This window comes from Nanorana parkeri, unplaced genomic scaffold (genome assembly GCF_000935625.1).
Source record: "Nanorana parkeri isolate BGI_ZX_2015 unplaced genomic scaffold, ASM93562v1 scaffold1855, whole genome shotgun sequence".
NCBI classification, from domain to species: domain Eukaryota; kingdom Metazoa; phylum Chordata; class Amphibia; order Anura; family Dicroglossidae; genus Nanorana; species Nanorana parkeri.
Window position 1 is genome coordinate 1 of NW_017308123.1, and position 17,772 is coordinate 17,772.

The following is a 17,772-nucleotide window of genomic DNA, read 5'->3' on the forward strand; positions in this document are numbered from 1 at the left end:
GTAGGAGGGGCAACGGAGCCCGGGAAGCACGGCGGGGGTGAACTCACCAAATACCATTTCATCCACAAAGGTGCTTTATTCTGAACATCAGGGTTACAGCAGGTGACAGGAACAGCAGAATGAATGGTTTCACTATTGTGCGGTCAAAAGATGATGCTTTTCCTAGCGTACTATGCAGAGTACATGTGTCTTTCTTACATGTGGCTGTTAGCTGTGGCCATGACACAGGAAGTACTGACCAACAAGAAGAAGGGTGGGGCATACATACAGAGGAAATGTGTCATCGCGTGGGGAAAGGAATATAGAAAAACATATGCATTACCAAAAAGGGTCACTAGATGGAAGCACATGAACAAACCATCAATTATCCATCGGAATATTATCTAAAGAAATAACTTCTATGGAGTCTCTTACAATTGTTCTATGCACTAAACAGTTCCACCTAAGAAAAGCCATCGTACATTTGTCATAAGAACCAGCTGGCGCTGTCTATTTAGACTTGCTTTTCCCGCACTCAGTGAGGACGCTCCGCAGTATGTTTCTCGGTGGAAGATTTCCCGCACTCTGAACATGAATGAGGACGCTCACCCGTGTGACTTCTCCGGTGTGTAACAAGGGCTCCTTTCTTAGTGAAACATTTCCCGCACTCTGAACATGAATGAGGACGCTCACCCGTGTGACTTCTCCGGTGTGTAACAAGGGCTCCTTTCTTAGTGAAACATTTCCCGCACTCTGAACATGAATGAGGACGCTCACCCGTGTGACTTCTCCGGTGTGTAACAAGGGCTCCTTTCTTAGTGAAACATTTCCCGCACTCTGAACATGAATGAGGACGCTCACCCGTGTGACTTCTCCGGTGTGTAACAAGGTTTCCTTGATGAATTAATCATTTCCCGCACTCAGTGAGGACGCTCCGCAGTATGTTTCTCGGTGGAAGATTTCCCGCACTCTGAACATGAATGAGGACGCTCACCCGTGTGACTTCTCCGGTGTGTAACAAGGGCTCCTTTCTTAGTGAAACATTTCCCGCACTCTGAACATGAATGAGGACGCTCACCTGTGTGACTTCTCCGGTGTGTAACAAGGTTTCCTTGATGAATTAATCATTTCCCGCACTCAGTGAGGACGCTCCGCAGCTCGTTTCTCGGTGAAACATTTCCCGCACTCTGAACATGAATGAGGACGCTCACCCGTGTGACTTCTCCGGTGTGTAACAAGGGCTCCTTTCTTAGTGAAACATTTCCCGCACTCTGAACATGAATGAGGACGCTCACCCGTGTGACTTCTCCGGTGTGTAACAAGGTTTCCTTGATGAATTAATCATTTCCCGCACTCAGTGAGGACGCTCCGCAGTATGTTTCTCGGTGGAAGATTTGCTGCAGTCTCAACGTGAATAATTACGCTCACCCGTGTGACTTCTCATGTGGTGAACAAGGTCTCCTTTATGAATGTATGATTTCCCGCACTCCGAACATGAATGAGGGCGCTCCCCCGTGTGAACTTTCTGGTGTTTAACGAGGACTGCTTTACAAATGAATGATTTTCTGCACTCTGAACATGAATAAGGACGCTCACCCGTGTGACTTCTCTGGTGTTTAACGAGGACTCCTTTACAAATGAATGATTTCCCGCACTCTGAACATGAATAAGGACGCTCACCCGTGTGAATTCTCTGGTGTATAACAAGTTCTCCTTTATAATTGAATGATTTCCCGCACTCTGAACATGCATAAGGACGCTCACCAGTGTGAGTTCTCTGGTGTATAACAAGGTTTGCTTTCCGAGTGAAACTTTTCCCGCACTCTGAACATGAATAAGGACGCTCACCCGTGTGACTTCTCTGGTGTTTAACAAGGACTTCCTTCTCAGTGAAAGATTCCCCGCACTCTGCACATGAATGAGGACGCTCACCGGTGTGACTTCTCTGGTGTATAATAAGGTGTATTCGCTGAATGAAACATTTCCCGCACTCTGCACACGAATAAGGACGCTCGCCCGTGTGAATTCTCTGGTGTAGAACAAGGGCTCCTTTCTCAGTGAATGATTTCCCGCACTCTGAACACGAATAGGGACGCTCACCGGTGTGAATTTTCTGGTGTTTAACAAGGTGTCCTTTATGAATGAATGATTTCCCGCACTCTGAACATGAATGAGGACGCTCCCCCGTGTGAATCTTCTGGTGTTTAACACAGTCCGCTTTCTCAGTGAAACATTTTCCACACGCTGGACATGAATAGGGTCGCTCATCCATGTTCATACTTTGGTGTCTAAGAAGGTTTTTGTTTTCAATTAAAGATTTCCCACACACTGCATGTGAGAAAAGATTGTCACCTCTGTGATCTCCTTCATGGGGTGAGGAGGACCTCTTGGGATTAGATGGATCTCTTGCAGTGTGAGATCTTAGATGGTTATTTCCAGTCATAGTATGTGAATGATCAGAAGATTCACCCTGATCAGAGGGATCCATTGATGTCTCCGAGCAGTGAGGTCTGTGATGTATATTTTGTGTGTTTGGATTCACTCCTGGAGAATCCTGTGTGATGACATTATCTTCTGACTTACAACCAGCAGACAATATAAGATGTCTCTCCGAGGTATTCCTGACATCACATCCATCTGCTGGAGAGAAATCATTACACACGTCAGTAATCAGAGTCATGTATGTTGGTCTAGAAGTCATCACAGAGCTCTGGCGTGGAATTGGGTACAACGTAACACGACATGTAAAAACAAATCAGTTAAAGGATAAAACACCCAAAACAACTCTGACACACTGGGCAAAATAGTTCTATGGAGAAGAAGAGAGATGGACCTTCATATGGTGTACAGTATCTCCTCCTCATTTGTTGGTCACATGACGTTATATTGAGGAATGGAGATGGACCTTCATATGGTGTACAGTATCTCCTCCTCATTTGTTGGTCACATGACGTTATATTGAGGAATGGAGATGGACCTTCATATGGTGTACAGTATCTCCTCCTCATTTGTTGGTCACATGACGTTATATTGGGGGGATGGAGATGGACCTTCATATGGTGTACAGTATCTCCTCCTCATTTGTAGGTCACATGACATTATATTGGGGGGATGGAGATGGACCTTCATATGGTGTACAGTATCTCCTCCTCATTTGTTGGTCACATGACGTTATATTGAGGAATGGAGATGGACCTTCATATGGTGTACAGTAGGACGTAGATATATTTGTCTTCAAGCCCCTGGCATTACTAAAGGTCCATGACTTACTTGTGTCCGTACGTAGAGAAGATTCCTCCTGTTCACTCTTCACCATCATCTCCTCCTCCTCCGTAGACTGCTGAGCTCCTCCCACCAACGTCTCTTCTTCTTCCTCTTTAACCTCAACTTTGATATCTTTCAGTTCTTCACCCTAAAACCCCAAAGATGATAAAATAAAACATCTGGATCAGATACCGGTAATAATTAGTTACGTAGCCGGGTCGAAAAAAGACAGAAGTCCATCCAGCTCGACCTCCAGAGATTCCATAGAAGAAGTTCATCTCATAGAAACCATTTTGAGTTCTTCTGGCCAAGTCCCACCTACCTGATCATGTCCTGTGGAATCCCGGGAACTGAGAGGACCTCCTTCCTCCATAGACTGCTGATCTCCACTCACCAACGTCTCTTCTTCTTCCTCTTTGACCTCAACTTTCATTTCTTCACCCTAAACCCCCAAGATGATATGAGGAACACGGGATTACAGAGAAGAATGTCCTCTTGGTTTTGGGAATTGTTTCGTTAGGTCCCACCTACCTGATCATGGTGGGGGATGGTGAGATCTTCCCGGGTGGGATCCCGGGAATACAGGGGGCGGGGACATCTCTCATGGTGGGTACAGGGGGCGGGGACATCTCTCTGGTGGGTTCCTCTTACTGGATCCATCTGTAGGAAACACACACACTGACTGAATACATTGTTTCTATGTGTGTATCAGATGATGGGGGATGTAGGCGGAGCCTCCGTACTGCTCTCTCCTCTTACCCGGTGATGTGAGCTAGGGTTTATGGGTTACAATCCATTGATGGAACAACCTGGTCATTCCGTATATCCAGGGAGGCCGCTGAACCTCAATTGTTGGGCACGTAACGTTGCTGAACCACCTAGACCTGACCAACTGAAGCCACCCCAGATCATAACACTGCCCCTCCCCCCAGGCTTGTACGGTAGGCACTAGTCATGATGTGCCCATCACTCCAGAACAAGGTAAATCTGGACTCATCAGACCACATGACCTTTCTCCATTGCTCCGGAGTCCAATCTTTATGGTCCTCAGCAAACCGAAGACTTTTTTCTGATTGGCCCCCCGATGAGGTCTTCTGAAGGCTACACAGCGGTTTAGTCCGATCCCTCGAGTTCTCTTCACATTGTGCGTGCGGAAATGCTTTCACTTTCACTATTATACATGAGCCCGAGTTCTGCTGAATTATCTATTTGATTTCACCGAACGTTTCACCGAATCGTGAATGACCGTGGTGGTCATTCAAGATTTTTTTTTGACCACATTTCTTCCTGGAAGATAAAAGTTCACCACTATCCTTCCTGGAAGACAACGGTTGACCATTATCCTTCCTGGAAGATGACGGTTGACCACTATCCTTCCTCAAAGATGACGGTTGATCACTATCCTTCCTGGAAGATGACGGTTGACTACTATCCTTCCTCAAAGATGACGGTTGATCACTATCCTTCCTGGAAGATGACGGTTCACCACTATCCTTCCTGGAAGATGACGGTCCACCACTATCCTTCCTGGAAGATGACGGTTCACCACTATCCTTCCTGGAAGATGACGGTTCACCACTATCCTTCCTGGAAGATGACGGTTCACCACTATCCTTCCTGGAAGATGACGGTTCACCACTATCCTTCCTGGAAGATGACGGTTCACCACTATCCTTCCTGGAAGATGACGGTTCACCACTATCCTTCCTGGAAGATGACGGTTCACCACTATCCTTCCTGGAAGATGACGGTTCACCACTATCCTTCCTGGAAGATGACGGTTCACCACTATCCTTCCTGGAAGATGACGGTTCACCACTATCCTTCCTGGAAGATGACGGTTCACCACTATCCTTCCTGGAAGATGACGGTTCACCACTATCCTTCCTGGAAGACGACGGTTCACCACTATCCTTCCTGGAAGACGACGGTTGACCACTATCCTTCCTGGAAGACGATGCTTGACCACTATCCTTCCTGAAGGCGATGGTTGACCACTATCCTTCCTGGAAGACAACGGTTGACCACTATCCTTCCTGGAAGACGACGGTTGACCACTATCCTTCCTGGAAGACGACGGTTGACCACTATCCTTCCTGGAAGACGATGGTTGACCACTATCCTTCCCGGTTCTAATAATGCGTTTGATAGTTCTCAAACGAATTTTAGTAGTTTCAACAATCTTGTTGGTTGATGCCGGACAAGAATTTTGGATCCTTCTGAAACAGAGCTCCATCTTGTCCACGACCCGAGGTTCTGTCTTCCGACACGATTGTTTAAGACATGAGAAGCTCCTCACGGCATCATTTCTGGTTAGAGAACTTGTTGCCGGATGAAACATATTAATCACGGCAGGAATCATCCAATGGAAGACTCGCAACTACATGCTGAGCTACATCCAGGGGGGTGACTTCCTTTCTGGCCAGGCCGTGTATAGTCACACCTGACCACGTCCGTAGGTTGGGCTCCAGCTGTTCATCATCTACATTGAGTCTTTATGACTTACTTGTGTCCGTGTGTAGAGAAGATTCCTTCTGTTCACTCTTCACCATCATCTCCCCCTCCTCTATAGACCGCTGAGCTCCTCCCACCAACGTCTCTTCTTCTTCCTCTTTCACCTCAACTTTCATGTCTTCCAGTTCTTCATCCTAAACCCCGAAAATGATAAAATAAAACATCTGGATCAGATACCGGTAATAATTAGTTACGTAGCCGGGTCGAAAAAAAGACCCAAGTCCATGGAGTCCGACCTCCAGAGATTCCATAGAAGAAGGTCATCTCATAGAAACCATTTGGAGGTCTTCTGGCCAAGTCCCACCTACCTGATCATGTCCTGTGGAATCCCGGGAAGAGAGAGGACCTCCTTCCTCCATAGACTTCTGATCTCCACTCGCCAACGTCTCTTCTTCTTCTTCCTCTTTAACCTCAACTTTGACGTCTTTCATTTCTTCACCCTAAACCCCCAAGATGATAGAACATATGAAGAATGTCCTCTCATAGGTCAACATATTTTTTTGGGTCTGCATTCTCAGTCCCACCTACCTGATCATGGTGGGGGACGGTGAGATCTTCCTGGGTGGAATCCCGGGAGTACAGGGGGCGGGGACATCTCTCTGGTGGGTTCCTCTTACTGGATCCATCTGTAGGAAACACACACACTGACTGAATACATTGTTTCTATGTGTGTATCAGATGATGGGGGATGTAGGCGGAGCCTCCGTACTGCTCTCTCCTCTTACCCGGTGATGTGAGAGAATCCACCATCTACACTCAAACAGCTCTCCCACCACCATGCACACTACATTTCCTGACAGCTCCCCTAGCTGCAAAACTTTTCCCGCACTCTGAATGGAGCGGGGGTTCTCCGTGATGTGTATAAGAAGTGCCTGTTTCTCAGTGAAACATTTCCCTCACACTGAACATGACTAGGGACGCTCACCCATGTGATATCCGTCTATGAAAACCTCATGTCAGAAAAATATTTCTTGCACTCTGAGCAGGAAAAGGGAGGCTCTTATCCTGCACTCTGAACCAGAGAATTTGCTTGCTTTCATTCTCTGGTGTCTAACAAAAATTCCTTTCACGGTGAAACATCTCCCGCACAAAGAACACAAATAGGGCCACTCACCTGTGTGAACTCTCTGTTGTCTAACAAAGTTTGCTTCCTGGATTAAACATTTCTCACAGTCTGAACACAAAAAAGGAAGGTCTCCTGTGCGTCTTCTCTGGTATGCAAGGAGGGAGACTTTCAGTGTAAAACACTTCCCACAGCCTAAACAGGAAACCGCACGCTCAACTTTGTGAATTTTCCGGTGTCTCAGAACATTTGCTCTGACAGCAAAACATTTTCCGCACTCTGAACAGGAATAGGCGCGCTCACCCGAGGGACTTCTCTGCCGTGTAGGCGATGCTCCGTTTTTAGTGTGAGATTCCTGGAAATCTGAAGATGACAATGATCGCTCTACTGGGTGACCTCCATCGGGTAAAGAAGGTTCCTCGGGGTTAGATGGATCTGTTGATCTCTCCGCACTCTGAGATCTCAGATGGAGGTGTGATGTCATGGGATGGGAGGGATCAGAAGGTTCCTCAGGATTAGAGGGATCCATTGATGTCTCTGAATGGGAAGGTCGGTGATGTCTGTTATGAGGAATGGGATTCGCTCCCGGAGAACGTTGTGTGATGTCATCATCTTCTGTCTTCACATCTGGAGGTAACATTACTCACCCTAAAGATGATAAAATAAAACATCTGGATCAGATACCGGTAATAATTAGTTACGTAGCCGGGTCGAAAAAAGACCCAAGTCCATCCAGCTCGACCTCCAGAGATTCCATAGAAGAAGTTCATCTCATAGAAACCATTTTGAGTTCTTCTGGCCAAGTCCCACCTACCTGATCATGTCCTGTGGAATCCCGGGAACTGAGAGGACCTCCTTCCTCCATAGACTGCTGATCTCCACTCACCAACGTCTCTTCTTCTTCCTCTTTGACCTCAACTTTCATTTCTTCACCCTAAACCCCAAAGATGATATGAGGAACATGGGATTACATAGAAGAATGTCCTCTTGGTTTTGGGAATAGTTTTGTTAGGTCCCACCTACCTGATCATGGTGGGGGACGGTGAGATCTTCCTGGGTGGGATCCCGGGAATACAGGGGGCGGGGACATCTCTCATGGTGGGGGAGGGTGAGATCTTCCTGGGTGGGATCCCGGGAATACAGGGGGCGGGGACATCTCTCTGGTGGGTTCCTCTTGCTGGATCCATCTGTAGGAAACACACACACTGACTGAATACATTGTTTCTATGTGTGTATCAGATGATGGGGGATGTAGGTGGAGCCTCCGTACTGCTCTCTCCTCCACCATCCACACTACATTCTGAGGCTTATGGGGTTACATATCTTTGATGTGATATCTGTCTATGAAAATCCCTTGTTGTCTAACAAAAATTCCTTTCACGGTGAAACATTTCCCGCACCAAGAACACAAATAGGGCCACTCACCTGCGCCAATTCTCTGTTGTCTAACAAGGTCTCCTTCCCGGGTTAAACATTTCTCACACTCCGAACAGAAAAAAGGAAGGTCTCCTGTGCGTCTTCTCTGGTATGCAAGGAGGGAGACTTTCAGTGCAAAACACTTCCCGCAGCCCAAGCAGGAAACCGCACGCTCAACTTTGTGAGTTCCCAGGTGTTTAATAAGATTTCCGTTTGTGCTGAAAGTTTTCCCACACTCTGAACACGAATAAGAACGCTCTCCTGTGTGGCTCCTCTGGTGTGCCACAAGGTTTGCGTTCTGAGAATAACATTTCCCGCACTCTGAACATGAATAGGGACGCTGACCTGTGTGGGTTCTCTGGTGTCTCAGATGGTTTCCTCTGTCGGCAAAACGTTTTCCGCACTCTGAGCAGGGAAAGGGACGCTCTGCAGTGTGAGTCCTCTGTTGTGTAACAAGGTATTTTTTTTGGCTGAAACATTTCCCGCACTCTGGACATTTCTCGGGATTAGGTGGATCCGTCTCTCTCTCCTCACCGTCGGCACCTTGTTGGGCATCTGAGGTCATGTGATCTGATTGATCAGAAGGTTGCTCAGGATTAGGCGGATCCATCGATCGCCCCGAATGGGAAGAATTGACTTCTACGCCCCTCCAATGTCTTTATAGTCAGAAAATTCTGTTGGAAAGTAATAGATACATGTTATATTTGTATCCATCTTCCATTCAGGGGTCATATCTATCACTCAGGGGGTCATATCTATCACTCAGGGGGTCATATCTATCACTCAGGGGGTCATATCTATCACTCAGGGGGTCATATCTATCCTTCTGGGGGTCTTATCTATCACTCAGGGCGTCATATCTATCACTCAGGGGGTCATATCTATCCTTCTGGGGGTCATATCTATCCTTCTGGGGGTCATATCCATCACTCAGGGGTCATATCCATCACTCAGGGGTCATATCTATCACTCAGGTATCGGGGATTAAAGGGAAAGGTATCGGAGATTAGAGGGAAAGGTATCGGAGATTAGAGGGAAAGGTATCGGAGATTAGAGGGAAAGGTATCGGAGATTAGAGGGAAAGGTATCGGAGATTAGAGGGAAAGGTATCGGAGATTAGAGGGAAAGGTATCGGAGATTAGAGGGAAAGGTATCGGAGATTAGAGGGAAAGGTATCGGAGATTAGAGGGAAAGGTATCGGAGATTAGAGGGAAAGGTATCGGAGATTAGAGGGAAAGGTATCGGAGATTAGAGGGAAAGGTATCGGAGATTAGAGGGAAAGGTATCGGAGATTAGAGGGAAAGGTATCGGAGATTAGAGGGAAAGGTATCGGAGATTAGAGGGAAAGGTATCGGAGATTAGAGGGAAAGGTATCGGAGATTAGAGGGAAAGGTATCGGAGATTAGAGGGAAAGGTATCGGAGATTAGAGGGAAAGGTATCGGAGATTAGAGGGAAAGGTATCGGAGATTAGAGGGAAAGGTATCGGAGATTAGAGGGAAAGGTATCGGAGATTAGAGGGAAAGGTATCGGAGATTAGAGGGAAAGGTATCGGAGATTAGAGGGAAAGGTATCGGAGATTAGAGGGAAAGGTATCGGAGATTAGAGGGAAAGGTATCGGAGATTAGAGGGAAAGGTATCGGAGATTAGAGGGAAAGGTATCGGAGATTAGAGGGAAAGGTATCGGAGATTAGAGGGAAAGGTATCGGAGATTAGAGGGAAAGGTATCGGAGATTAGAGGGAAAGGTATCGGAGATTAGAGGGAAAGGTATCGGAGATTAGAGGGAAAGGTATCGGAGATTAGAGGGAAAGGTATCGGAGATTAGAGGGAAAGGTATCGGAGATTAGAGGGAAAGGTATCGGAGATTAGAGGGAAAGGTATCGGAGATTAGAGGGAAAGGTATCGGAGATTAGAGGGAAAGGTATCGGAGATTAGAGGGAAAGGTATCGGAGATTAGAGGGAAAGGTATCGGAGATTAGAGGGAAAGGTATCGGAGATTAGAGGGAAAGGTATCGGAGATTAGAGGGAAAGGTATCGGAGATTAGAGGGAAAGGTATCGGAGATTAGAGGGAAAGGTATCGGAGATTAGAGGGAAAGGTATCGGAGATTAGAGGGAAAGGTATCGGAGATTAGAGGGAAAGGTATCGGAGATTAGAGGGAAAGGTATCGGAGATTAGAGGGAAAGGTATCGGAGATTAGAGGGAAAGGTATCGGAGATTAGAGGGAAAGGTATCGGAGATTAGAGGGAAAGGTATCGGAGATTAGAGGGAAAGGTATCGGAGATTAGAGGGAAAGGTATCGGAGATTAGAGGGAAAGGTATCGGAGATTAGAGGGAAAGGTATCGGAGATTAGAGGGAAAGGTATCGGAGATTAGAGGGAAAGGTATCGGAGATTAGAGGGAAAGGTATCGGAGATTAGAGGGAAAGGTATCGGAGATTAGAGGGAAAGGTATCGGAGATTAGAGGGAAAGGTATCGGAGATTAGAGGGAAAGGTATCGGAGATTAGAGGGAAAGGTATCGGAGATTAGAGGGAAAGGTATCGGAGATTAGAGGGAAAGGTATCGGAGATTAGAGGGAAAGGTATCGGAGATTAGAGGGAAAGGTATCGGAGATTAGAGGGAAAGGTATCGGAGATTAGAGGGAAAGGTATCGGAGATTAGAGGGAAAGGTATCGGAGATTAGAGGGAAAGGTATCGGAGATTAGAGGGAAAGGTATCGGAGATTAGAGGGAAAGGTATCGGAGATTAGAGGGAAAGGTATCGGAGATTAGAGGGAAAGGTATCGGAGATTAGAGGGAAAGGTATCGGAGATTAGAGGGAAAGGTATCGGAGATTAGAGGGAAAGGTATCGGAGATTAGAGGGAAAGGTATCGGAGATTAGAGGGAAAGGTATCGGAGATTAGAGGGAAAGGTATCGGAGATTAGAGGGAAAGGTATCGGAGATTAGAGGGAAAGGTATCGGAGATTAGAGGGAAAGGTATCGGAGATTAGAGGGAAAGGTATCGGAGATTAGAGGGAAAGGTATCGGAGATTAGAGGGAAAGGTATCGGAGATTAGAGGGAAAGGTATCGGAGATTAGAGGGAAAGGTATCGGAGATTAGAGGGAAAGGTATCGGAGATTAGAGGGAAAGGTATCGGAGATTAGAGGGAAAGGTATCGGAGATTAGAGGGAAAGGTATCGGAGATTAGAGGGAAAGGTATCGGAGATTAGAGGGAAAGGTATCGGAGATTAGAGGGAAAGGTATCGGAGATTAGAGGGAAAGGTATCGGAGATTAGAGGGAAAGGTATCGGAGATTAGAGGGAAAGGTATCGGAGATTAGAGGGAAAGGTATCGGAGATTAGAGGGAAAGGTATCGGAGATTAGAGGGAAAGGTATCGGAGATTAGAGGGAAAGGTATCGGAGATTAGAGGGAAAGGTATCGGAGATTAGAGGGAAAGGTATCGGGTATAAATATGACCTCATTACCTCCTCTGTGTGATCCAACAATGTCTTCTCTGTGCTTCCTTGTACTCTTGCTCAGAGACTTCCTGTCTTTACACTACAGTATATAACTTGGGTTTATCCGGCATCACTTCCTGTCCTTACTTTACATCACTTCCTGTGTGTTTACATCACTTCCTGCCTGACCATTCTATGCACAATAAGAAACATTGCCCTCTTGTGGTGATTGTTATGCCGTCATCCTCAGTTATGTTGTCTACATCATGACACACAACTACAAAATAATATTTCCATCTTGTTTGAAGGCCCCGATCCATAATTTCGTACCCCCCCGGGTGTGACGTGACGCCGTCGTCCTGTGACTGGCCGGTGGGAGGACTTCGGTTCAACTTCAACCCATAGTAAAACATATCATGAAGAACAATGCGTTGATCTGTTTGAAGGCCCCGATCCATAATTTCGTACCCCCCCGGGTGTGACGTGACGCCGTCGTCCTGTGACTGGCCGGTGGGAGGACTTCGGTTCAACTTCAACCCATAGTAAAACATATCATGAAGAACAATGCGTTGATCTGTTTGAAGGCCCCGATCCATAATTTCGTACCCCCCCGGGTGTGACGTGACGCCGTCGTCCTGTGACTGGCCGGTGGGAGGACTTCGGTTCAACTTCAACCCATAGTAAAACATATCATGAAGAACAATGCGTTGATCTGTTTGAAGGCCCCGATCCATAATTTCGTACCCCCCCGGGTGTGACGTGACGCCGTCGTCCTGTGACTGGCCGGTGGGAGGACTTCGGTTCAACTTCAACCCATAGTAAAACATATCATGAAGAACAATGCGTTGATCTGTTTGAAGGCCCCGACCCTAGGGTTGCAACTTTTTCTTCAAGCCAAACCTGAACAGTGAGTGGTGGGGGGGGTGGGGCCTGTAGCCTTATCTTCATTTTGGTTGCCCGCCGTCTGCCTGACATCCTGTGTCCGGGTTTCTGCTGCCATGAATCCCCGGACACAGCATTCAAAAACCCGGACTGTCCGGGTGAATCCTGGACAGGTGGCAACCCTACCCAATCCGTGACCCCGTGCGCCTGGGTATGACGTGATGGCATCGTCCTTTAACCCTTCGCATGTTCTGACTCCATTGTGTGGCCTGAGATAACGTCCTCCATGTGTCCAAGGACTGAATGTCAACCACGATGTTGTAGACCTTTATCATGACCCGCGTACGTGAGGGGCGAATGAGGACCTTCCAGTGTGAAGTTAAGGTCCATGTCATATATTGGGCCCCCCCCCCTCCCCCCATCAAAAACGTTACACAGTATTACCTACGCTATCATTGGCTCCCATCCACATCAGGTAGCCGAGGGTGGCCTCATCCTCGTTCTCCAAGAACCTGAAATTCCCTATCATCTACTCATCAATAACAATCGCCACACCAGTCATAATTATCTTTAATTTCAATAGAACAGAAGAAGAAAGCCGATACTTTGTATCTGTAAAGTCGCCTCGTACAAAAATCAGTAGGCCGAGACCATCAAAGCGGCCAGTCCACGGAGGTGTTGGCAGGTCTCTACCTTCCATATGGTGTACAGTATCTCCTCCTCATTTGTTGGACACATGACGTTATATTGAGGAATGGAGATGGACCTTCATATAGTGTACAGTATCTCCTCCTCCTTTGTTGGTCACATGACGTTACATTTAGGGATGGAGATGGACCTTCATATAGTGTACAGTATCTCCTCCTCCTTTGTTGGTCACATGACGTTACATTTAGGGATGGAGATGGACCTTCATATAGTGTACAGTATCTCCTCCTCCTTTGTTGGTCACATGACGTTACATTTAGGGATGGAGATGGACCTTCATATAGTGTACAGTATCTCCTCCTCCTTTGTTGGTCACATGACGTTACATTTAGGGATGGAGATGGACCTTCATATAGTGTACAGTATCTCCTCCTCCTTTGTTGGTCACATGACGTTACATTTAGGGATGGAGATGGACCTTCATATAGTGTACAGTATCTCCTCCTCCTTTGTTGGTCACATGACGTTACATTTAGGGATGGAGATGGACCTTCATATAGTGTACAGTATCTCCTCCTCCTTTGTTGGTCACATGACGTTACATTTAGGGATGGAGATGGACCTTCATATAGTGTACAGTATCTCCTCCTCCTTTGTTGGTCACATGACGTTACATTTAGGGATGGAGATGGACCTTCATATAGTGTACAGTATCTCCTCCTCCTTTGTTGGTCACATGACGTTACATTTAGGGATGGAGATGGACCTTCATATAGTGTACAGTATCTCCTCCTCCTTTGTTGGTCACATGACGTTACATTTAGGGATGGAGATGGACCTTCATATAGTGTACAGTATCTCCTCCTCCTTTGTTGGTCACATGACGTTATATTGAGGAATGGAGATGGACCTTCATATGGTGTATAGTCTTAGCCAGCCTGACCCCTTAGAGTGTAACATCTGCTCTATGAACATAACAATGAAGTCCTCCATAGGTGACACTCATTAGCTTTACCGGTTGTGCCTTTTCTGATGTTTAGTTAGATGTTCTTTCTGTATGAAACGTTTCCCGCACGACGAGCAGCAAAATGGCTTCTCGCCGGTGTGGATTTTCTGGTGAATTTGCAGGCTGGCTTTCTGTGAAAAATGTTTTCCGCACTCAGAGCAGGAGAAGGGCTTCTCACCGGTGTGAACTCTCTGGTGCTTATCAAATTTTAACTTGGTAAGGAACGACTTCTCACACTTGAGGCAGGAGAAGACCTCCTCGCCGGTGTGACCTCTGTGATGCAGGAGGAGTTCAGATTTATATTTGAAGGATTCCTGGCACTCCGGGCAGGAAAAAGGACGCTCGCCCCTGTGACTTTTCTGGTGCGTAATGAGGTGCACCTTCTGAGTGAAACATTTTCCGCACTGCGCGCAGGAAAACGGGCGCTCACCCTCGTGGGTTTTCTGGTGCATAGTGAGGGCCGCCTTCTGAGTGAAACTTTTCCCGCACACCGAACAGGAAAAAGGACGCTCGCCGGTGTGGCTTCTCTGGTGGATCAGAAGGAATCCTTTCCGCGAGAAAGATTTGCAGCACTCCGAACACTGAAACGGCCGTTCACCCGTGTGACTTCTCTGGTGAATCAGAAGGTTTCCTCTGTGCGAGAACGATTTACCACACTCCGAACACGGAAAAGGCCGTTCACCCGTGTGAATTCTCTGGTGGCTAAGAAGCGGCTGTTTCTGGGAGAAAGACTTGCCGCATTCTAAGCACTGGAAAGGGCGTTCACCCGTGTGAACTCTCCAATGTACTTGGAGTTCATATTTTGTTTTAAAGCCTTTCCCGCACTCCGAGCAGAACAATAAGCCTTCGTCTAGGTGAAGCTTCCGATGCTGCGTAAGAGAGTACTTTCGGCTGAAGCACTTGCCGCAGTCTGGACAGGAAAAAGGACGCTCGGCGGTTTGAGTGTTCTGACCATTGTTGAAGGTACTCCTCCGTGCGTAACCTTTCCCGCACTCTGTACATGTGTATGGCGTCCTCCTTTCTGTGAAACGCTTTCCGCACTCTGAACAAGAGTATGGATTCTCCCCTAAGTGCGTCCTCCTATGGACATCATGTCCATCTGCTGGAAGGAAATGTTTGTCATTAGTATAAACATTTATAAAGCCATCACGACGACGACAAAAATAAATAAATCACATTAAGTGTCTCAAACAACAAAACCAACTTTGGCAGGCCGAGTGATAAATGGACTGACGGCATTGGTTTGGTGGAATGTACCCAAGGATGTGAAGGTCTCCTGGTTCTCCATTCTTTACCATATATTACTCACCATCACAAGAGGTGATATCTGGAGAAGGTTCCTCCTCTTCAATTGTGTCCATAACCACGTCCTCCTCCTCCGTACTCTGCTGATCACCCGTCACAGACGGCTCCTCCTCTTCTTTCACTGCAGCTTTTACATCAACCAGATCTGCACCCTAAAACCATAAAACATGGTCACTAATATCCAGACACCTTACAGAGGAGCATCTCATACATTTTGGAAGATGGAAGTTGGAGATGTTTCAACTTCTCCTACCTGATCATGGTGGGGGACGGTGAGATCTTCCTGGGTGGGATCACGGGAATACAGAGGACGGGGACATCTCTCTGGTGGGTTCCTCTTACTGGATCCATCTGTAGAAGACACACAATGACTGAATACATTGTTTCTATGTGTGTATCAGATGATGGGGGGGATCGTGACGTTATATTGAGGGATGGAGATGGACCTTCATATGGTGTACAGTATCTCCTCCTCATGTGTAGGTCACATGACGTTATATTGGGGAACGGAGATGGACCTTCATATGGTGTACAGTATCTCCTCCTCATTGGTTGGTCACATGACATGCATTCTTCTCATTCTATCTCCATATTGTATACATGTAAAGTGTGAAGAGTTTCTGCTCATCACTCACCTGAGTGGATATCTGGAGAAGGTTCCTCCTCTTTAATTGTCACCTTGACCACATCTTTCTCCTGACCACCCGTCACATACGGCTCCTCCTCTTCTTCCTTTTTCACCTCAACTTTGATATCAATCAGCTCTTCATTCTAAAACCATAAAAACCAACATCCTGAGAACATGACCACCAACACCTGGAGACCTCAGAGATGATTATCTCATACGGTATGGAGTCATCTTTATATCACTCCAACTTCATCTACATAATTACATTGGGGGACGTTGAGATCTTCCTGGGTGGGATCCCGGGAATACAGAGGATGGGGACATCTCTTTGGTGGGTTCCTCTTACTAGAAAGCTCCTTCAAAAAGCAACCTTATCACACCATACTTCTCATCTGAGTCCTACATTACTTGTAACAAACAAGCGTATTTATAAATCATAACTACCAGTAATTGTTCATCATCTACCCGAAAAGGCGACCTCAGCGAGGCCACAAATGTTTCAGATGTTCAGTCCCACCTACCTGATCATGGCGGGGGACGGTGAGATCTTCCTGGGTGGAGTCCCGGGAATACAGGGGGCGGGGACATCTCTCTGGTGGGTTCCTCTTACTGGATCCATCTGTAGGAAACACACACACTGACTGAATACATTGTTTCTATGTGTGTATCAGATGATGGGGGATGTAGGCGGAGCCTCCGTACTGCTCTCTCCTCTTACCCGGTGATGTGAGGGGCGGGGCATTCTCCATCACCACGTCCTTGTAGAGATCCCGGTGTCCTTCTAGATACTCCCATCTCCTGTGGGCAGCTTGTTGATAAGGGCAAGGAGATCACAGTGGAGGACTACTAAGGTGGAACCTGGAGATATATCTATCCTCATCTATAGAATGAAACCTTTCGAGTGACACCGGGGACATCTCTACATGAAAGAGAACCAGTCAATGGGGCAATGTCAGGATATCCGAGCTTAACCGTTCATCATTTCCTAATGGTTACCCCCCTCCCCCCCGTTACCCGCATGGTCCATTCCAATACGATGGGTGAGAGGACTATACTTCGTGACCACCACCCGACCCGTTGCAGCTGACCTCCTGATGGGCTCAGATAATATTGGCCACTCCGCACATCCAATCTGATGCCACTACAGGACCCCCGACTCTTATGGACACCTCCAGACCACTTTCTCATGAGCAAGTTTCATATTAATGGACCTTCTCCAGGAACCGTATTCCTCAACCCGGTCATAAAGTCTCTTCGTAGAGGTCATCATCCCTCCCGACACTATAATATCTCATTACCTCCTCTGCTGCCAGTCCCAGCAATGTCTCTCTCTCCACTTCCTCCCAACTTCACCTCTCAGCCAAGAACTTCCTATTTATAGGTGACATCACTTCCTGTCTCTGAGTTTCATCACTTCCTGCCCTTGCAACCCGCCAAACATTACCAGAGAGTGTCTCCTGGTGGAGGATTAGGGGGCTGCGGCCTGCGTTGTCATTTGATATCACTGACACCAATGATGAGGCTTATTTTGTACTTTATACAGACCCCCCCCCCAGTCTTGTACCCAGGGTATGGCACATATGGCACACGCCCTGGGCGCCACCTGAAGCAGGGGCGCTGTGTCGTGG

At 47.1% G+C, this 17,772-nt stretch overlaps 1 protein-coding gene across 1 annotated transcript; it reads right to left on the reverse strand.

The window, feature by feature from the left end:
- Nucleotides 1–510: 510 nt before the first annotated feature.
- On the reverse strand, nt 511–15,897 carry LOC108799915 (oocyte zinc finger protein XlCOF6-like). The gene is made up of 7 exons (XM_018571861.1): nt 15,859–15,897; nt 15,521–15,668; nt 14,483–15,313; nt 14,240–14,398; nt 1,408–2,181; nt 911–1,090; nt 511–873 (listed from the first exon to the last, which is right to left on the reverse strand). Exons 1-7 carry the CDS (start codon nt 15,895–15,897, stop codon nt 515–517), a joined length of 2,490 nt encoding a protein of 829 aa, XP_018427363.1. The 3' UTR covers nt 511–514.
- Between the last annotated feature and the right edge of the window lie 1,875 nt (nt 15,898–17,772).